Source organism: Oncorhynchus mykiss, chromosome 15, assembly GCF_013265735.2.
Source record: "Oncorhynchus mykiss isolate Arlee chromosome 15, USDA_OmykA_1.1, whole genome shotgun sequence".
NCBI lineage: Eukaryota > Metazoa > Chordata > Actinopteri > Salmoniformes > Salmonidae > Oncorhynchus > Oncorhynchus mykiss.
In genome coordinates this window covers 30,566,738-30,589,067 of record NC_048579.1, presented here as the reverse complement: position 1 = coordinate 30,589,067, position 22,330 = coordinate 30,566,738, and the positions used below count along the sequence as shown (strand labels likewise).

The window sequence follows — 22,330 nt, the reverse complement described above, 5'->3', positions numbered from 1 at the left end:
TTTCTAAATTCTTTCTATATTGCAAATGAGTCGCACATGGAAATCCCAGCCGTTTCAAGTTGTTTTCCCGTTTTAGCCACAACACTGTTTAATTTAGACACTCCTTTTAGGTGCATCTGAAATGGCATCTTATTTCCTACATAGTACACTACTTTTGCCCAGAGCTTTATTACATTATATAGGGAATAGGGTGCCATTTACATGTGGTGCAGAACTGACCTGTACTGCTGTGTTTGGCCGGGTGCTTGTGGAATCCCTGCGAACCACCGTTCTTCCAAGTGGCCCAGGTAGCTGTGCTGCAGCCTTGTTGGCAGCAGCAGGCTGGGCTCTTCCTCTGCCACCGCCGGGTACCGGCCGAGGGTTCAGGCCCGGTCGCGCCCCTCCTTGCATTGCCCTGGCAACGGGCCTGACGTTGGAGGCGTTTGGCGCAGAGGCGGGGCGGACGTTGTTCGCGTTTTGGTTGCCAGGTGCCACGGGGAGCTCGCGGAGGTTGCTGTTGCGCTGGGGAATGAGTTTGGGGGCAGGGGGGCTCTGTGGAAAGGGGAGGGATGATTTGTATGGACATTGGTTATATAGGCTACGCATATCAAGCAAATGTGATTTTCTTTTTGTGCCCGTTTGGGTTTTTGATTGAAAGTAAAGCATGTCAATTCATTTAAAAATCATTTGGAACTTGCCATAAACCCAAACAGTCCTATGACCGATTGTGAGCACAATCATTTCACAATTCTGAAACGAAAAGGGAAAAACTAAAACGCGGCTCCTCACCATCCTCGTCCTGATGGGGGCGTTACGCTGCTGGAAGTTCTGGGGGCGGGGCCCGCTAGGGTGCATCTGTCTGGGGCTGCCGTGCTGCTGCAGCTGCTGCTGGTGGAAGGGGGGCTGGCCCTGCCCGCCGCGGTGCATCATGGGGCCTTGCCGCTGCTCGTTGGGATGGGGGTGAGAGTGGTGCTGGAGAGGCGGCTGAGACAGGTCCTGTCTGTGGTGCTGCTGATGTTGTTGTTGCTGATGGGATAGAGGCAAGTCATGATGCTGGAGCTGCGAGTGGAGAAGGCCGTGCTGCATCAAGCCCTAGTTTTAATTTGAAAACAAAAAAAAGACAAATCGGGCAGAATGAGTGAGTTGAACTTTGACATGGTCTTAAGACGTACGGTTTTGACAAATCATTTGAACATGGGAAAAAGCCACAGTTCTGAATTGTCGTACGCACACGATTCAAGCTTCTTCAAGGAGAAACTGTTACATGCATTTGATTAACCTCCAATCGGTGTCCTCATATAGCCGCGGTAACCCGAGGTATAACTACGAGTCGTACACTAGAGGGCACTCTTGTCTGTGGCTCACCATACATACCACATGGGAGGGAGGTCTCAGAAATACGAACAGTTTTTATGACTGCTTCACTAACAGGGAATATTCAACGAGCTTGACTTATTTATGAGATCATTACTCGGGTTTCCAACATTTTAATAATCCAGAGAAAACTGGGTGAAATACACGATTGGTTTATAAAATAAGAAAAGGCCCATATTTCACATTTGACATGCATCTCAACAGGTACGGAATAATTACGGATAGTGAAGAAGCTCGGAAAAGGCCAGAGTTTACAATACAAACTGAACAGATTCCCTTCCATGCAGAGTAAATACTAAACAAACAAATAGATAACATTCCCATTTGTGGACCAACGCTTAAATCATTCCGCACGCCTCTTGCACAGGCAGAGTGCAGGCCACCACCACACGTTAATTGGTAGTAGATTCACTTACTCTCATCCGTACCTGCATCCCAAACTGGAGCTGCTGTGAAGGGAACGGCCCGGGAGTCCCCTGCTGCTGGGGGAAGCCGGGCTGACGGTGGCCCATGAAGAGCCTGGTGTTAGTGGGTCCGCTGTGTCCAGTCAGGCTGGCCATGCCTTGGTGGCTCTGGGGGTGGCCCTGGGGAGGCAGGTTAGGTCTGGGGGGCTCTCTCTGGAACATCCCTAGCTGGCCCCCTGGACCCTGGCCTGGCTGGTTGAACCCCCCTGGGCTTGGCTGGTTGAAGGCCATGTGGCCCTGGCTGGAGAGCTGGTGGTTATTACTGTTCATGAGCAAGCCGGGGTTCTGGTGATCGAACATGAGCAGCTGCTGCCCTGGGAACCGCCCTGGCTCTATAGAACAGGAGGGGAAATAGGAGGGGGGAAAGAACCACAACTGAGACTTCAAGTTGTTTGTCTCATCTCCACTCACTTTCAATACATCAGACAGCGACTGCCAATACATAGGCTTACATTTATTTTAACAGAACACGACACAAATATTTGATGGTATTCTCATTCCACATAAGCAGTAAATGGAGAAGTGATACGCATGTACATTAGGAGCCCCGACTCATTTCGAATGCATGCATTAATTGAGTTAATGGAACTCTGCAATTACCCTTGCAGTGTACCCTGAAGGTGTACTGCTAGGGGTTAATGCCCAGAAGGGTTAGATATGCTAAGAGAGAAGACGTAACCCCTTAAAGGCAGGGAAGGAGGCATGGTTGGGTGAGTTGGGTGTGTGGGACTAGGTAAGGAGGGCTACGTCCCAAATGGCACCCTGTTCCTTATGTGGTGCACTACTTCTGACCAGAGCTCCCTGGTCCAAATTAGTGCACCATGTAGGGAATACGGTGCCATTTGGGACAACAAACAATTTGTGCACTAAAAAGGGAATAAGGTGCCGTTTGGGACGCAGGGCTGTGGTCTCACCCCCGATGAAGAAGGGCTCTCTGTCCTGGGGGGTGGGGAGAGGCTGGTTCCTCCAGGGCTCCATGTGATGGGGGGGCCTCTGGGGCGGCTGGCCGAAATTACCCGGCACGTGCTGTTGCTGGAAGTCCCCTGGTCGCTGTGATGGGGGGAGAGGAGCACACAAAAACGCTCATGCATTTAATTTCACATTGGGAACCACTGTAATCACAAACTAATTTAAACCCCCCCCCCACAAAAATGGACATTTCGGGTAATAATATTATACTAGAAAGGGAGTGAGTGCTCAAAATGTAATGGCTAGGATTATTCTCATTAGGCACGATGTTGACTTGCGTGCAATGTATATTTGTGCACACAGATATTCAGAGAAAATACCATTGAGAATAAACCTCTATAACTCACTAGAGTAGTCATTGGATCATAGCAACATGACAGAATCTGCCATTTTGGTCAGGAAAATGGCCATTTGAGAAACGGTCCCAATATCGTAAAATATCGTATGAAACAATGTGAATTACAGGATCGCTATTGTAAACCTGCACTAACGCCAACATATACATTTTGTTGACGTGACCTGCTCGCGTTCCGGGAACAAGGATGGCAAAGCATTTTGGGCTTGGGTTAAATCAGTGCTAATTTCTTTGTTCCAGCCACCCATTTTGTATGTACAACAGCTTTCCACACAGCACACAATCCCCCCCACCATGCTGCGTCTAATCTACCTTCAAGGAAAAGCAGCAGATAACGATCCCCTAATCCCTCCTTGGAATAAGAAGCCCCCCTTACAGCCCGTCTCTCCTTTATCCTCTTAAACATCAGTCTCTGTTGAAAAATTAACCTTCAACTCAACATGTGGCACTTCCACAAATGCGGTGCTTAGACCTCCCTCCCTCCTTGCCGCTTTATAAATGACTTAAGATGCTATCTAAGCTTAATCCATCCTGATTCGCCGGTAGACTGACAGCATTTAGAGAGGGATCGAGGGGTGTTTTTGAATGCTGGACTGGAGAAAGTCGCCAAAGTTGCTTAACAGAAAGTTAATCAACGGGGCTTAACGAAGCAGAGGACGAGAGGGAGCGGATCACATTGTTAGTTTGGACGTTAAAGCTCTGTTGCAAAGGTCAGTCCGGTATACACAATGGAGGCTCGGGTGTATACATAATACCTCTGGAAATTTGTATGAATTTGATAACGCGGCTCATCCTCTGAGTGTTAATCCTCGATAAACAGGCTGAGAGGTGCTCAATGTGTAACTGATGCTGCAGATATCCCCCTCGGAAAGAGAAGAGGGCTAGCTAAGACAAATGTCATACAATGGACCGGGCCAAATGTCAAACCATTCAATGAGAAATGGAAACGAAGAGGATTAGAAGTGACATTTCTTTCGGTTGTTCCCTCTTTGGACATAGTGTTTTGTACAAATTGCATATTATTGCCACTGCTGAGGGAGGGATTTCACCTTTCTAAGGACAATGGTACTGTTGACCAATGAGTCTGAAAGACATGTTAGATAAGTGCCTCTACCGTCGGACAGAAAATGTTCCCGATGGCACTTCTATGTCATCGTTTAAAGTTCTTTGTAGCTTGGACAATGTGGAACCAAGGCTACTTTCATGTTTTCCATATCTAACCTGATGATATTACAATGTATTCATATTTGAAATAAAATGGCTAAATATAATGATACTTTCACCACAGTGTTTCCCCTAGGATTTTTTTCAGCAGCGGTGGCAAAGTTAGCATGAGGGGGGTGTGATAGTGGGCATGGCGAATTGCGTGGTCACCGACCAAAGAATTTTAAAGGCTATCCTCTTTGGCTGCTTTAAAGTAAATTTCCTGCAATTCTACACATTTGGCCATGGCTTATGGCGTTTTATGTTATCTGAGTGACTAAAACATAACAAAATCAATGTCATGACATTTTTATTTTATATTCTCTAAATAGTTTTTATTGCCGATCATTAGTTCTCAAAGATATATAGCTCCTTTATCTTTTCTATATACTTTATATCTGGTTTTAGTTTTACCATAGCAATTTTTTATTAAAATGTTTTTATTGAAGTGGCTACAACGATTTAGAAGCAGCAGCCAGCCACTGCTAAATTAATATATGGTACGGCACCACCAAGCACTTGATATAATGGATACCATTTCAACTACATGCAAATTACAAACATAAAAATATATTACTGACTAGCAGTTTTTTCATCATTATAGCACCCTAATGAGCTCTTAACTGGAACCCCTGGTTAACAATATTGTTCATATAACGATATTACAGATTATTACAGGGGCATAATCTCATGATCTCCGCCACCTCATTGAACAATTACATTTGATAATATATGATAATCATCTGTAATCTGGTGCCCAGTCGTACATGGATATTGCAGGTCTTTTTGTCACATGTATATCAAATCACGTCTGTGGCAACAGCAGCCTAAAAGTGATTGACAGCTGGGGAAGCCAACACTATGCTTGGCGTCAGCTTAGCCTCTCCCTCAAACTCTGACAAGTGTAAAACAGCTGCTACACACACTGAAGCACTCTCTCTGCTATCAATGTCCACCGCCATCACAGACTGATGGAAACTGGCACTGGAAAATTGAAATGGAGAGGAGACGAGGAAGACTGAATAAAATGTAGGCAATTTCCAAATAACAGACAGACGTGAGACCCTGGCTCATTTGTAAACCTTTTGCCAAATGCAATTGGACGTAAACCATTTTCAAATGTTTAAGCTGATTTGCATAAATCCATATAAAACACTCTTCCCGGGAAGGTGTCAGTCAGCACCAGCTCCACCTGATGCCTGGGCATCATTAGCTGGGAGAACTGAGTCGGCATCCCAAATGGCACCCTATACCCTACATAGTGCACTACTTTTGACCAGAGCACTATGGGCCCTGACCAAAAGTAGTGCACCATGTAGGGAATAGGGTGCCATTTGGAATGCAGTTGAGAGTAATTTGAGTCATATTTGGCTGCCTAGCCAATCCACTTCCACCACAATGTTTGTAATCACTTTAAAAAAGCATTCCTTTCCTGTTATCTCTGTAATGGGTTCTAGTTTACTCTGAGGCTCTTCAATGACTCCATATTGCTTTCTTTGACTACCTGACTATCTTTTTAGCCTGAGTATGAAACAAAAACTGTTTTGGGCATGTTTTACCCATTCAAACTGCCTTCTAAAAGGACTGTTCTGCTTTGGGACAAACTTGTCCTAAAAAGTGGTATTTTCACTGGCGAATAAAAAGTGGTATTTTCACTGGCGGTGGTAGGGTTTATCCCGGGCTGCGTGCCAAATGGTACCCTATGGCCATTGGGCTCTGGTCAGATGGAGTGCACTATGTAGGGAATAAGGTTCAATTTGGGAGGCAGCCCTGATTTCAGGATTTCATTATGATGCCAACCTCAGTCTGAGCCCTAGCGCATCCATGAAGAGTGCAAACTAAACTAAGCCTGCCACCATAGCCACTGCCTAAAGCCCCTATCAACCATTACCAGTTGTGCAGACAGACTTGGTATCAGAGTTTACAGATTCGCTCTAACAGTATTTGGACCCGAGTGGGCATCTAATTGCCATAATGACATTTCTCTCACAAAAAGGTCCACACTGTTAACGGAGACGGGGGAGCAGCTGCTACTCACAGGGAACCTCTGAGGACCCACAGCAGGTCTGGGCTGGCTCTGGGCAGGAGGCAGCAAGGGCACTGCAGACAGAGAAAGATGTAGAAGATTGGGGGTCGAGAAAGAAATGGGAATAGGAAGAGAGAACGAGTGTGGGGAGAAGGAGAGGCAGTCCATTAGACACCCCTTTGTGAGCTGTTACACAGGCACGTTTTAAGCCTCACACATCGCACCGAATGTGGATCTAGCATTCGTCTGAGAACTGTTTTTATATTTCACCTCCAAAATGGGCTCCCACTTTTACCCATCTGGATAGAGGCAAAAAGGAATTAAAGAATGGACATAGTAAAAGCATGCGGTTGTAGTTCTCTTAAAGGACCACAGGTTAAGGTAGATGGGTACATTTGGCTCTGAGGCCACTTCATCATACAGTATTAGCTAGGCTTTTTGACTTCAGTAAATATTACATGCATCTTCAATTCATAATCAGTTTGTTGTAACTGGCAATGGGGATTCATTTAATGGCAGAAATTGTAAAGGACAGTACATTGTATATACAGAGCATTTGGAAAGTATTCAGACCCTGTCCCCTTTCGTTACATTACAGCCTTATTCTAAAATGGATAGGGGGCAGTATTTTCACGTCCGGATGAAAAGCGCGCCCAAAGTAAAACTGCCTGCTACTCAGGCCCAGAAGCTAGGATATGCATATAATTAGTAGATTTGGGTAGAAAACACTCTGAAGTTTCTAAAACTGTTAGAATAATGTATGTGAGTATAACAGAACAGATTTGACAGGCGAAACCCTGAGCACAATCCATCCAGGGGAAAAAAATTGAGGTCACTGTTTTCCAATGGTTTTCTATGGGAGACTTGGGGGCACAGATTGCAGTTCCTATGGCTTCCACTAGATGTCAGTCTTTAGAAATTGTTCGATGTTTTTCTTTTGAGAAATGAAGTAGTTTGCAGGTGTCACTCTGAAGGGCTTTAGTCTTCTGTTGTGCGTGAACTGGAACGCGCTTCACATTGTTTTTATCCGGTATTAGAAACAGTTTATTCCGTCTTAAATTTGATCGTTTATTTACATTTTAGGATACCTGAGGTTGGGATTAGGAACGTTGTTTGAAATGTTTGGACTAAGTTAACATTTAATTTATTAGATACTTTGTAGACATGTTGGAACCGGTGTATTTCTGAAAAAAACGTGCCAAATAAATTGACATTTTGGGGATATAAAGGAGTTTATCGAACAAAATGACCGTTCACTGTCAGACATTTGAGATACCTTTGAAGATATTTTTGCTAAGGCATTTATTATATGGCTAATTCTGACTTTTGTGTCGCACCTGCCTGGTTGAAAAAGTATTTTCATGTGTTGGTATGCGGGGCGCTGTCCTCAGATAATCGCATGGTTTGCTTTCGCCGTAAAGCCTTTTTGAAATCTGACACAGCAGCTGAATTAACAAGAAGTTAAGCTTTATATTGATGTATTACACTTATATTTTCGTGAAGGTTGAATATAGATATTTCTGTAGTTTGAATTTGCAAAAAAATCAATCCCGCTAACGGGATTCGAGCGGGATTCGCGCTTAAGGGATCCATAAGAGGTTAAAAAAAAAATCCCCTCATCAATCTACACACCATAACGACAAAGGGAAAACAGGTTTTCAGAAATTTTTGCAAATGCATTAAACCTAAAAATCAGAAATAACTAATTTACATAAGTATTCAGACCCTTTGCTATAAGTCTTGAAATTGAGAATCTTGTTCCCATTGATCATCCTTGAGGTGTATCTACAACGAAGTCCACTTGTGGTAAATTCAATTGATTGGACATGATTTGGAAAGGCACACGCCTGTCTATATAAGGTCCCACAGTTGACAGTCAAATCAAATCAAATTTATTTATATAGCCCTTCGTACATCAGCTGATATCTCAAAGTGCTGTACAAAAACCCAGCCTAAAACCCCAAACAGCAAGCAATGCAGGTGTAGAAGCACGTGCATGTCAGAACAAAAACCAAGCCATGAGCCCCCGAGACAGGATTGGGGAAGGGTACCAAAAAATGTCTTCAGCATTGAAGGTCCCCAAGAACACAATGACCATCACCATTCATAAATTAAAGTGGTTTGGAACCACGAAGACACTTCCCAGAGCTGGCTGCCGAGAGAAACTGAGCAACTGGGGGAGACGGGACTTTATCAGGGAGGTGACCAAGAACCTGATGGTCACTGAAAGAGCTCCAGAGTTCCTATGTGGAGATGGGAGAACCATCCAGAAGAACAACCATCTCTGCAGCACTCAGTCAGTGTTTCTCATTAAAAGGCACATGATAGCCTGCCATAAAGGCACCTAAAGGACTCGCAGACAATGAGAACCAAGATTATCTGGTCTGATGAAACCAAGATTGAACTCTTTGGCCTGAATGACAAGCGTCATGGAGGAAACTTGGCACCATCCCTACGGTGAAGCATGGTGGTGGCAGCATCATGCTGTAGGGATGTTTTTAAGCGTCAGGTGACTGGGAGACTCGTCGGGATCAAGGGAAACATGAACGGAGTAAAGTAGAAAGAGATCCTTGATGAAAAGCGCTCTGGAGTAGGTTAGGACCTTAGACTGGGATGACGGTTCACCTTCCAACAGGATTATGACCCTAAGCACACAGCCAAGACAAAGCAGGAGCAGCTTTGGGAAAAAATCTCTGAATGTACACATCTGGACAGATGCAAAAAGGAACTAAAGAACGAGGCTGTAATCACAGCCAAAGGTGATCCAACAAAGTGATGAGTAAAGTGTCTGAATACTTATGCAAATGTGATTTTTATTTGTCATTATGGGGTATTGTGTGTAGATTGAGGGGGGGGGGCGATGTAATCCATTTTAGAATAAGGCTTTAAAGTAACAAAATGTATAAAAGTCAAGGGGTCTAAATGCACTGTATGGGTTCAGGGACATTTGCCAACCTCTAAAACACTCCCGTTATCCTGTCCCCCTCCACACACACACACACACACACTTCAATGGCAGTCCAACAGATTGAGGAATGGAGATGCTGCCAAAAAAACAACAAACCTATTACTGGCTTTGAGAAGTGTCCACATGTCATTCAACCCAAACACTTTTCAAAGCAGTGCACTGATAACTGCCAACAGAATTGCATCTTATGCCTTCACCTAAGTTGCAAATACTCACAACATTCAACAGAAGAGGCACTATCATTACAATAAGTCAGAAGCCAATGAAAGGGGACCAGGTGTGCGTATCAAATAGCACCTTAATTCCCTATATAAAGCACTACACTGACCAGGGCCAACAGTAGTGCATTATCTAGGGACTGGGGTGCTATTTGGCCCTGCAAACATGCGGAGCAGCCCAAATTACAGACCTACCTTGTGCAGGGGAGGATGCAGTGCCCCTGAAATGGGGGTTGATGTGGATGTTCTTGGGCTGCTGCTCATGTTGCTGTTGGTGGTTGTGTGAGGGAGGGGGACTCATCATGCGGTGTGGTGGGTCCGTCTGGGGCCTGACTGGTGCCCCACGTTGGGCCATGTGCAGGGGGAGGAGGGGCTGTAGGGCCAGCGGCCCGCCGCTGTGCTCCTGGAAGGAGGGCCCTCGAGGGCCACCCTGACGATGGTGCTGCTGAAGATGATGACGTGGGTGAGGGGGAGTCATTCTCGAGGGAGACCGCTAATTGGAGGTTACGGGAGTGATGTAGAGGGAGAGTGATGGAAGACCGACAAGTCAGAGATGTCGAGTAACATATAACCTACAAAGCATTACATGGGCTTGCTCCTACCTCTCTCTCTGATTTGGTCCTGCCGTACATACCTACACGTACGCTACGGTCACAAGACGCAGGCCTCCTAATTGTCCCTAGAATTTCTAAGCAAACAGCTGGAGGCAGGGCTTTCTCCTATAGAGCTCCATTTTTATGGAACGGTCTGCCTACCCATGTCAGAGACGCAAACTCGGTCTCAACCTTTAAGTCTTTACTGAAGACTCATCTCTTCAGTGGGTCATATGATTGAGTGTAGTCTGGCCCAGGAGTGGGAAGGTGAACGGAAAGGCTCTGGAGCAACGAACCGCCCTTGCTGTCTCTGCCTGGCCGGTTCCCCTCTTTCCACTGGGATTCTCTGCCTCTAACCCTATTACAGGGGCTGAGTCACTGGCTTACTGGGGCCCTCTCATGCCGTCCCTGGAGGGGGTGCGTCACCTGAGTGGGTTGATTCACTGATGTGGTCATCCTGTCTGGGTTGGCGCCCCCCCCCCCTTGGGTTGTGCCGTGGCGGAGGTCTTTGTAGGCTATACTCAGCCTTGTCTCAGGATGGTAAGTTGGTGGTTGAAGATATCCCTCTAGTGGTGTGGGAGCTGTGCTTTGGCAAAGTGGGTGGGGTTATATCCTTTCTGTTTGGCCCTGTCCGGGGGTGTCCTCGGATGGGGCCACAGTGTCTCCTGACCCCTCCTGTCTCAGCCTCCAGTATTTATGCTGCAGTAGTTTATGTGTCGGGGGGCTAGGGTCAGTTTGTTATATCTGGAGTACTTCTCCTGTCCTATTCGGTGTCCTGTGTGAATCTAAGTGTGCGTTCTCTAATTCTCTCCTTCTCTCTTTCTTTCTCTCTCTCGGAGGACCTGAGCCCTAGGACCATGCCCCAGGACTACCTGACATGATGACTCCTTGCTGTCCCCAGTCCACCTGGCCGTGCTGCTGCTCCAGTTGCAACTGCTCTGCCTTATTATTATTGGACCATGCTGGTCATTTATGAACATTTGAACATCTTGGCCATGTTCTGTTATAATTTCCACCCGGCACAGCCAGAAGAGGACTGGCCACCCCACATAGCCTGGTTCCTCTCTAGGTTTCTTCCTAGGTTTTGGCCTTTCTAGGGAGTTTTTCTTGCCACCGTGCTTCTACACCTGCATTGCCTGCTGTTTGGGGTTTTAGGCTGTGTTTCTGTACAGCACTTTAACATATCAGCTGATGTACGAAGGGCTATATAAATACATTTGATTTGATTTAAATGAGTATGTATCACGAAAGGTCCACCACCCACAGGACATCCAGCCAACTTGACAACTGTGGGACGCATTGAGTCAACATGTGCCAGCATCCCTGTAGAATGCTTGACACCTTGTAGAGGCCATGCCCCAACAAATGAAAAATGTTCTGATGGCAAAAGTGGGTGAAACTCAATATTAGGAAGTTGTTCCTAATGTTTTGTACAAACAATGCAACAAAAATAATAATCCAAACAGTACAAATAAAATAATGTGTGTCCCCTCAAAGTCCACCTCATTCCACAAGTTATTTTGTAATCTTTTTTTTTGAAGGTAATTTTGCTTGAGTAATTAGAGATGGGAGCTCCATGCGATCAAGGCTCTGTCTAAAACCGCACATTGCCATGATTTTGTTTTGGACTTGGGGACTGTGAAGAAACCCCTGGTGGCATGTCTTGTGGGGTATGTATGCGTGTCTGAGCTGAAAGTTATTTGATTATGCAGAAAATCTGGAATTTGTGTCACTAATATTTCTCATAACTAAAAGAGAAGCAGTTAATATCTCAACCAGGAAACACTGTTGATGTTAGTTCTCTATGTGCAGTTAAGGGCAAGGCATCTGTTTTGAGCCAGCTGCAGCTTTGTTAGGTCTTTCTATGCTGCACTTGATCATATTACCAGACAGTAATCAAGATTGAACAAGACCAGAGCCTGAACAACAAACAGTTAATGTGTCAAAAATTATAACAGATATACCCCTCATCTTTACAAAACCTTTGTCAATATGACTTGCCCATGATAACTGACCATCCAATGTTCTACAAAGAAGTTTAACTTCCTCAATGGTCACTCCCTTTATGTACAACTCCAATTGAGGTTTAGGTCTTAGAGAATGTTTTGAACCAAATACAATGCTTTTCGTTTTAGTTGTATTTTTATTAAAATCACCCATTGTGATACTGACTAACTCATTAATAATGTCAGTGAGTTCACTGGCATTGGGTGCTGACATGTAGAGTATGGAATAATCCATACTCTCATACATAGTCCTACACTGAACAAAAATAAACGCAATATGCAACAATTTCAAAGAGTTACATATAAATTAAATTTACAGTTATATTGAAATAAATTCATTAGGCCCTAATCTATGGATTTAATCCTAATCCACTCTTCAATGCCGATGCAAAATTTCTGGATATTGGCCGGAATTAGAGAATTCTGTCGTACACGTCGATCCAGAGCATCCCAAACATGCTCGACGGGTGACATGTCTGGTGAGTATGCAGGCCATGGAAGAACTGGGACATTTTTGGCTTCCAGGAAGTGTACATATCCTTGCCACATGGGGCTATACATTATGAAACAAACATGAGGTGATGGCGTTGGATGAATGGCATGATAATGGGTGTCAGGATCTCATCACGGTATCTTTGCATTCAAATTGTCATTGATAAAATACAAATGTGTTTGTTTTCCGTAGCTTATGCCTGCCCATACCATTGCCCCATGGTGGCGGTGAGGTTCTGTTCACAACATTGACATCAGCAAACCTCTCACCCACACAACGCCATACTGATGTTTACAGTTGAAACCGGGATTCATCAGCGGCCATCGAAGGTGAGCATTTGCCCACTGAAGTCCGTTACAACGCCGAACTGCTGTCAGGTCAAGACCCCCTGATACGGTTTGTGAAAGTTCGTGCAGAAATTAATTGGTTGTGCAAACCCACAGTTTCATCAGCTGTCCGGGTGGCTGGTCTCAGACGATCCCGCAGGTGAAGAAGCCGGATGTGGAAGTCCTGGGATGGTGTGGTTAAACGTGGTCTGCGGTTATGAGGCTGGTTAGACTTACTGCCAAATTCTCTAAAAACGCAGTTGGACGGGGTTTATAGTAGAGAAATTAACATAACATTCTCTGGAAACAGGTGTGGTGGACAATCCTGCAGTCAGCATGCCAATTGCAAGCTCCCTCAAAGGCTTGAGACGTCTGTGGCATTGTGTTGTGACAAAACTACACATTTTAGAATGGCCTTTTGTTGTCCCCAACACATGGTGCACCTGTGTAATGATAATGCTGTTTAATCAGCTTTTTGATATGCCACACTTGTCAGGTGGATTATCTTGGCAAACGAGAAATGCTCACCAACAGGGATGTAAACAAATTTCTAAACAAAATTTGAGAGAAATAAGCCTGTTGTGAGTGTATGGAACATTTATTTTATTTAATCTCATGAAACCAACACATTACATGTGGCATTTATACTTTTTTCAGTATAGCTTTGTGTAAAACAATTTGTAAAAATAGAGAAGATTAACGGCTAAAGGGAAGTGCCCAGAGGGACAACGCACTGGACATATCTGATATTAGAGATGCTTCCATTGAAGAACAAAATCCGGGTTCTATTGGATAAATAACTCTCCAACCATGTGATGGCAGGCAATGTATAGCCGTAGCAAGTGAGTTTAGTTGTCTAACAATTTATGATCAATAACATCAAAGGCTGCACTGATTTCTAACAATACAGCTCCAACTATCATGTTATTATCCATTTATTTTAACCAAATCAGTCATCTGAGTCAGTGCAGTACTGTTGAGTGCCCTATATGCATGCTGAAAGTCAGTAGTTAACTTATTTGGTCAAACACAATTCTCTCCATCAATTTACTAAGAACAGATAGCAAACTGATTGTGCAGCTGTTAGAACCAGCAATGGGTGCTTTACTATTTTTAGGTAGTGGAATTACTTTAGCTTCCTTCCACACCTGTGGACACACTCCTTTAGGCTTTGGTTAAATATATACAGTGGCTTGCGAAAGTATTCACCCTCCTTGGCATTTTTCTTATTTTGTTGCCTTACAACCTAGAATTAAAATAGGGGGATTTTTTGGGGGGATTGTATCATTTGATTTCCACAACATGCCTACCACTTTGAAGATGCTAAATATTTTTGTGTGAAACAAACAAGAAATAAGACAAAAAAAACAGAAAACTTGAACATGCATAACTATTCACCAGCCCCAAAGTCAATACTTTGTGGAGCCACCTTTTGCAGCACTTACAGCTGCAGGTCTCTTGGGGTACGTCTCTATAAGCTTGGCATATCTAGCCACTGGGATTTCTGCCCATTCTTCAAGGCGAAACTGCTCCAGCTCCTTCAAGTTGGATGGGTTCCGCTGGTGTACAGCAATCTTTAAATCATACCACAGATTCTCAATTGGATTGAGTTCTGGGCTTTGATTAGGCCATTCCAAGACATTTAAATGTTAATCCATAAACCAGGGTTGGGCCCTTCAGTGGGGCCTTTCAGAACAGGTGTATATACACACTGAGATCATGTGACACTTAAATGAAGTCCACCTGTGTGCAATCTAACTAATTATGTGACTTCTGAAGGTAATTTGTTGCCCATATCTTATTTAGGGGCTTTATAGCAAAGGGGGTAAATACATATGCACATACCACTTTTCTGTTTTTGAAACAATTTTTAAAATTTCACTTCACCAATTTGGACTATTTTGTGTATGTCCTTTACATGACATCCAAATAAAAATAAAATGTATATTACAGGTTGTAATGCAACAAAATAGGACAAACGCCAAAGGGGATGAATACTTTTGCAAGGCACTGTAGCAAATAGGGGTGGGAATAAAGTCTGCTACCATTCTCAATAGTTTCCCATTAAGGTTTTCTATACCTGGTGGCTTATCATTATTGATGGATAATAGTTTTTCCACCTCTCCCACACTAAACTTGACCAAATTCAAAACAGCAATTTTAGTCTTTCATTACTACATATTAGAGGTCGACAGATTAATCGGAATGGCCGATTAATTAGGGCCAATTTCAAGTTTTCATAACAAATCGGTAATCTGCATTTTTGGACACCGATTATGGCCGATTACTTTGCACTCCACGAGGAGACTGCGTGGCAGGCTTACCTGTTACGTGAGTGGAGCAAGGAGCCACGGTAAGGTGCTAGCTAGCATTAAACTTATCTTATTAAAAACAATCTGAACATAATCAATAGTTAACTACACATGGTTGATGATATTACTAGTTTATCTAGCTTGTCCTGCTATAATCGATGTGGTGCCTGTTAATTTATCATTGAATCACAGCCTACTTCGCCAAACGGTTGATGTTTTAACAAGCACCTGGCTTAAATGGTGCCTCTAGAGACAAAACCTCTCTCATCGTCACTCAATGCCTAGGCTTACCTCCACTGTACTCACATCCTATCATACCCTTGTCTGTACAATATGCCTTGAATCTATTCTTCCACGCCCAGAAACTTGCTACTTTTACTCCCTGTTCTGAACGCACTAGACGACCAGTTATTTTAGCCTTTAGCTGTACTCTTATCCTACTCCTCTTTTGTTCCTCTAGTGATGTAGAGGTTAACCCAGGCCCTGCAGCCCCCAGCATCACTCCCATTCCCCAGGCGCTCTCATTTGTTGACTTCTGTAACCGTAAAAGCATTGGTTTCTTGCATGTTAACATTAGAAGCCTCCTCCCCAAGTTTGTTTTATTCACTGCTTTCGCACACTCCACCAACCCAGATGTCCTAGCCGTGTCTGAATCCTGGCTTAGGAAGGCCACCAAAATTCCTGAAATTTCCATCCCTAACTATAACATTTCGCAACAAGATAGAATTTCCAAAGGGGACAGAGTTGCAATCTACTGCAGAGTTCCGTCATACTTTCTAGGTCTGTGCCAAAACAATTCGAGCTTCTACTGTTAAAAATACACCTTTCCTGAAACAAGTCCCACACCGCTACCGCTTGTTATAGACCCCCCTCGGCCCCCAGTTTGAGGGAAGTTCGCACTGTTAAGTGACCTAAACTGGGACATGCTTAACACCCCCGGCCGTCCTACAATCTAAGCAAGATGCCCTCAATCTCACACAAATCAAAGAACCTACCAGTTACAACCCTAAATCCGTAACCATGGGCACCCTCTTAGATATCAATCTGACTAAACTACCCTCTAAATACACCTCTACTGTCTTCAACCAGGATCTCAGCGATCACTGCCGCATTGCCTGGGTGCGTACTGGGTCCGCGGTCAAACGACCACCCCTCATCACTGTCAAACGCTCCCTAAAGCGCCAAGGCTTTCGACTCTGTCAATTGCCACATTCTTTTCAGCAGACTCAATAGCCTTGGCTTCTAAAATGACTGCCTCGCCTGGTTCACCAACTACTTCTCAGACAGAGTTCCGTGTGTCAAATCAGAGGGCCTGTTGGCAGTCTCTGGCAGTCTATGGGGGTGCCACGGGGCTCAATTCTCGGGCCGACTCTTTTCTCTGTATATATCAATGATGTCGCTCTTGTTGCTGGTGATTCTCTGATCAACCTCTACGCAGACGACACCATTCTGTATACATCTGGCCCTTCTTTGGACACTGTACTAACAAACGAGTGTCAACACCACACAACTCTCCTTCCATGGCCTCCAACCACTTTTACACTCTAGTAAAACTAAGCGCATGCTCTTCAACTGATTGCTGCCCGCACCCTCCCGCCCGACTAGCATCACTACTCTGGATGGACGGTTCTGACCTAGAATATGTGGACAACAACAAATACCGCAAACTGGATGTCGTCTATCACAGTGGCATCCGTTTGATCACCAAAGCCCCATATTCTACCCACCACTGCGACCTGTATGCTCTCATTGGCTGGCCCTCACTACATATCCGTCGCCAAACCCACTGGCTCCAGGTCATCTATAAAAGTCTTAACCAGGTAAAGCCCCGCCTTATTTCAGCTCACTGGTCACCATAGCAACACCCACTCGTAGCAGGCACTCCAAAAGGTACATTGCACTGGTCATCCCCAAAGCCAACACTTACTTTGGCTGCCTTTCCTTCCAGTTCTCTGCTGCCAATGACTGGAACAAATTGCAAAAATCTCTGAAGCTGGAGTCTTAGATCTCCCTCTCTAACTTTAAGTATCAGCTGTCTGAGCAGCTTACCGATCACTGTACCTGTACACAGCCAACCTGTAAATAGCACACCCGACAATGTCATCCCCATATTATTACTTACCCTCTTGCTCTTTTGCACCCCAGTATCTCTACTTGCACATCATCATCAGCACATCTATCACTCAGTATTAATGCTAAATTGTAATTATTTTCACCTCTAGGGCCTATTTATTGCCTACCTCTCTACATTTGCACACACTGTACATAGATTTTTCTATATGTTTGTGTAACTTGTTGTTTTGTTGCACTGCTTTGCTTTATCTTGGCAAGGTCACAGTTGTAAATGAGAACTTGGCCAACCTGGTTAAATAAAAGGTGAATTTCTTATATAAAAAAGGAATTAAATGCCTCTGTTCCCTCATCCTGTTTCAAAACCATGGAGGAAGGTTGTATGATCAATTCTCAATCCCTAGGCTTGCAGGCCCCTGGCTGAGAAAGCATCTCTTTATTCATGCTTTGTCCTGTTCTGTAATCTTAGGATCTATATGCTTAGAATAATGCCTTGTAATGCTTAATGCCTTGTTTGTAAATCCATTCATTGTACAATGTTAATTAAATATCTGCCTTTGACAGACCATTTTCATACCAATTCTTGCTAGTCAACGTCAACTCATTGCCTAATGCTAGCTTGTATATTTTATTGCATCTTGTAGATCTTTATTGAGTCAGATAATGTTAGGCTAATTCCATAGTCTAATTACGAGTTGCATGTGATGTAAATATAATATACTGTATAAAAACATGTCAAATATTGATGCCCACTATAGCAGTCCCAGCCACAAGGAATAACTACATCACGGTCTGTGTTCAAGCTGTAAAATAAACCTTGCTAGCTAGTTAACAGCTAGGCTATCTACTACGCCAAGCAGCTCTTCATTCTAACTTTTGGTAGGCAGGATCCCTGGACAGATATAGTGGTCGCAGCAACTGAGGCTAACTGAGTTGCAGGATCCCCCCCCAAAAAAGGAAACAAGTAACCAAACTTTTTCATTCGAATAATTTTCAAAACATAACCTTCAAAACATCAAACCGAGCTATCCCTCCTTCCACGTTCAACAAGTGACCTTCAACCTTCCAAAGCGTTGCATACAGTTGAAGTCAGAAGTTTACATACACCATAGTAAAATACATTTAAACTCAGATTTTCACAATTCCTGACATTTAATCCTAGTAAAAATTATATTTTAGGCAAGTTAGGATCACCACTTCAAGAATGTGAAATGTCAGAATAATATTAGAGATAATGATTTATTTCAGCTTTTATTTATTTCATTACATTCCCAGTGGGTCACACGTTTACATACACTCAATTAGTATTTGGTAGCATTGCCTTTAAATTGTTTAACTTGGGTCAAAGGTTTGGGGTAGCCTTCCACAAAAAGTTGGGTGAATTTTGGCCAATTCCTCCTGACAGAGCTGGTGTAACTGAGTCAGGTTAGCAGGCTTCCTTGCTCGCACACGCATTTTCAGTTCTGCCGACAAATTTTCTACATGATTGAGGTTAGGGCTTTATGATGGCCACTCCAATACCTTGATTTTGTTGTCCTTAAGCCATTTTGCCACAACTTTGGAAGTATGCTTGGGGTCATGGTCCATTTGTGAGACCCATTTGCGACCAAGCTTTAACTTCCTGACTGATGTCTTGAGATGATGCATCAATATATCCACATAATTGTCCTTCCTCATGATGCCATCTATTTTGTGAGGTGCACCAGTCCATCCTGCAGCAAAGCCCCCCGACAACATGATGCTGCCACCCTGCGCTTCACGGTTGCGAAGGTGTTCTTCTGCTTGCAAGCATCCCCCTTTTTCCTCCACACATAATTTTGGTCATTATGGCCAAACAGTTCTATTTTTGTTTCATCAGACCAGAGGACATTTCTCCAAAAAGTACAATCTTTGTCCCCATGTGCAGTTGCAAACCGTAGTCTGGCTTTTTTATGGCAGTTTTGGAGCACTGGCTTCTTCCTTGCTGAGCTGCCTTTCAGGTTATGTCGACATAGGACTCGTTTTACTGTGGATATAGATACTTTTGTACCGGTTTCCTCCAACATCTTCACAAGGTCCTTTGCTGTTGTTCTGGGACTGATTTGCACTGTTCACACCAAGGTACGTTCATCTCTAGGAGACAGAACGCATCTCCTTCGTGAGCCTTATGACGGCTGCGTGGTCCCATGGTGTTTATACTTGCATACTATTGTTTGTACAGATGAACGTTGTACCTTCAGGTGTCTGGAAATTGCTCCCAAGGATGAACCAGACTTGTGAAGGTCTACAATTGTTTTTCTGAGGTCTTCGCTGATTTATTTAGATTTTCCCATGATGTTAAGCAAAGAGGCACTGAGTTTGAAGGTAGGCCTTGAAATACATCCACAGGTACACTTCCTAAAGCCATGACAATTTTCTGGAATTTTCCAAGAAGTTTAAAGGCACAGTCAACTTAGTATATGTGAACTTCTAACCAACTGGAATTGTGATACAGTGAATTATAAGTGAAATAATCTGTCTATAAACAATTGTTGGAAAAATGACTTGTCATGCACAAAGTAGATGTCCTAACCGACTTGCCAAAACTATAGTTTGTTAACAAGAAATTTGTGTGGAGTGGTTGAAAAACGAGTTTTAATGACTCCCTTTAATGACAACCTAAGTGCATGTATACTTCCGACTTCAACTGTATATGGAGGAACATCTTAAATGGACGGATTATATGCTTCAAGAAATGTCTAATAATAAAAAGTCCGCGAGAAACTAAATCCAATGCCATCACAATGGCATGTGAGAACAAGAAAACAATTGTCTACATAGCTGTGCCTTATTAGTTTTGCAAGCATAGCTTTAAATCGCCTTGCACACATACACTCAAGTAAGCTAATCGTAAACAATTCTATAATTTAAAGTGACATTACAGAATATCAAGAGATAGATAATCCTTTTATATTGTGTCAGATTATTTTAATAAGATTTACCTGCATGCCCATATGTAGAGCCACCATTGGGAGCCTCAGGTCATTCATTCGTCCTCTTCCTCCACCAAAGTCTCCCATCCCAAATCCGGGGAACCTCCCTCTTAATCCTCGACCTCTGAATCCTCCTCCTCGGCCTCCAAAGCGGCCCTGCTTCCTCTGGCGCTCCTTCTCCTCAAACTCCATCAGGCCTGCTTTGGCCTCTTCAGACAGCTCTGGAGGGCAAAACAAATCCCCACAAGGTTAACATTAGAACATTCAAATACAAGCATTTTCTTTTGATCCAAACAGTTTAGGTACAGGCGTTAAACTTGAAATGCCCTTCAACCAAACAAAGCACAAAAATATATTACAGTTTATATAACAGTCGAAGGTTGTACATAAATGTACCTAATGTTTCAGGAATGTTCCGTCTTTTGGTTCCCGCATCCGCCAGCCGCACAACACCAGACGTGACATCTTTACGCTCCGTTTTGAAACGCAACCGGCCAGACTCTCCATCGTCGTCTTCCTCTTCATCCTCGTCTTCCTCCTCCTTCACTTCTTCCTTTGGCTCTGCTTCATTCTCAGCCTTTAGAAATATAGGGATCATCTTAGCCATCAGATACAGGTAACTGCCAAAATAGAAAAGCCATACAATGTGATATTGAAAGCAGGTGCTTCCACACAGGTGTAGTTAATTAAACATTTAACATCCCATCATGCTTAGGCTTATGTATACAAATGCTGGGCAGGACATTATTTTGGCCCCATATCCCCACCAAAAGGAGGACGATGTCCCTATCTACAAGACATGAGTGGTTACTGAATGGGTTGATGAGCATGAAAACACTGTAAACCATATGCCATGGCCGTCTCAGCGTTCTCCACCACCATCAACAGAACATCAAATGATGGAATTTCTCGTGGAAGAATGGTGTTGCATCTAGTGTTGTCACGATACAATACCAGGCCAAGTATCACGATACAGAGTAGTATCACAGTACCATGTGGCCTAGCGTCCTGCTCGCCCCACCATGTGTGCTACACAAAATCCTGTCACTGAAATTCACTCTTCTACTCAATACAACACATTGAATTGAACTTGTTCAGTGGATAATAGAATACTGCAGAGAGCTGATAGCTCATATTTGCAAAGGTGTACCTGGGATTTGGCTGGAGGAATGGGAGGAAGGAACATATTAATATACAGTGGGGCAATAAAGTATTTAGTCAGCCACCAATTGTCAAAGTTCTCCCACTTAAAAAGATGAGAGACTATGACAGACAAAATTAGAAAAATCCAGAAAATCACATTGTAGGGTTTTTAATTAATTTATTTGCAAATTATGGTGGAAAATAAGTATTTGGTCAATAAAATAAGTTTCTCAATACTTTGTTATATTCCCTTTGTTGGCAATGACAGAGGTCAAACGTTTTCCGTAAGTCTTCACAAGGTTCTCACACACTGTTGCTGGTATTTTGGCCCATTCCTCCATGCAGATCTCCTCTAGAGCAGTGATGTTTTGGGGCTGTTGCTGGGCAACATGGACTTTCAACTCCCTCCAAAGATTTTCTATGGGGTTGAGATCTGGAGACTGGCTAGACCACTCCAGGACCTTGAAATGCTTCTTTCGAAGCCACGCCCAATTTTTCAGTTTTTGATTTGTTAAAAAAGTTTGAAATATCCAATAAATGTCGTTCCACTTCATGATTGTGTCCCACTTGTTGATTCTTCACAAAAAAATACAGTTTTATATCTTTATGTTTGAAGCCTGAAATGTGGCAAAAGGTCGCAAAGTTCAAGGGGGCCGAATACTTTTGCAAGGCACTGTATATATATATATATATATATATATATATATATATATATATATATATATATATATATATATATATATATATATATATATATATATATATATATTTAAAAAATCTTTAAAAACATATAACAATCATTAGATCAGAGAAGCCAACAATTGGATCAGAGATGCAAACATTGAAATAATATTCAAATCTATTTTTCCATGTACATAAA

The 22,330-nt window shown here is 43.3% G+C and overlaps 1 protein-coding gene across 8 annotated transcripts in view; it reads right to left on the bottom strand.

Annotated features, from left to right (window-relative positions):
- Positions 1-22,330, bottom strand: part of rbm33a (RNA binding motif protein 33a) — a 45,992-nt gene that overhangs the window by 11,995 nt on the left and 11,667 nt on the right. For 3 of the 8 annotated variants that reach the window (XM_021563024.2, XM_021563030.2, XM_021563031.2), the window contains exons 7-14: positions 20,704-20,884; positions 20,317-20,528; positions 9,752-10,049; positions 6,383-6,444; positions 2,732-2,867; positions 1,770-2,149; positions 769-1,071; positions 220-531 (exon numbers count right to left, since the gene is read on the bottom strand). In XM_021563024.2, the coding sequence (XP_021418699.2) occupies positions 220-531; positions 769-1,071; positions 1,770-2,149; positions 2,732-2,867; positions 6,383-6,444; positions 9,752-10,049; positions 20,317-20,528; positions 20,704-20,884 (1,884 nt within the window). The remainder of the gene's footprint in view (positions 1-219; positions 532-768; positions 1,072-1,769; positions 2,150-2,731; positions 2,868-6,382; positions 6,445-9,751; positions 10,050-20,316; positions 20,529-20,703; positions 20,885-22,330) is intronic. The other 5 variants (XM_021563028.2, XM_021563026.2, XM_021563029.2 and 2 more) reach the window with 5 other exon arrangements.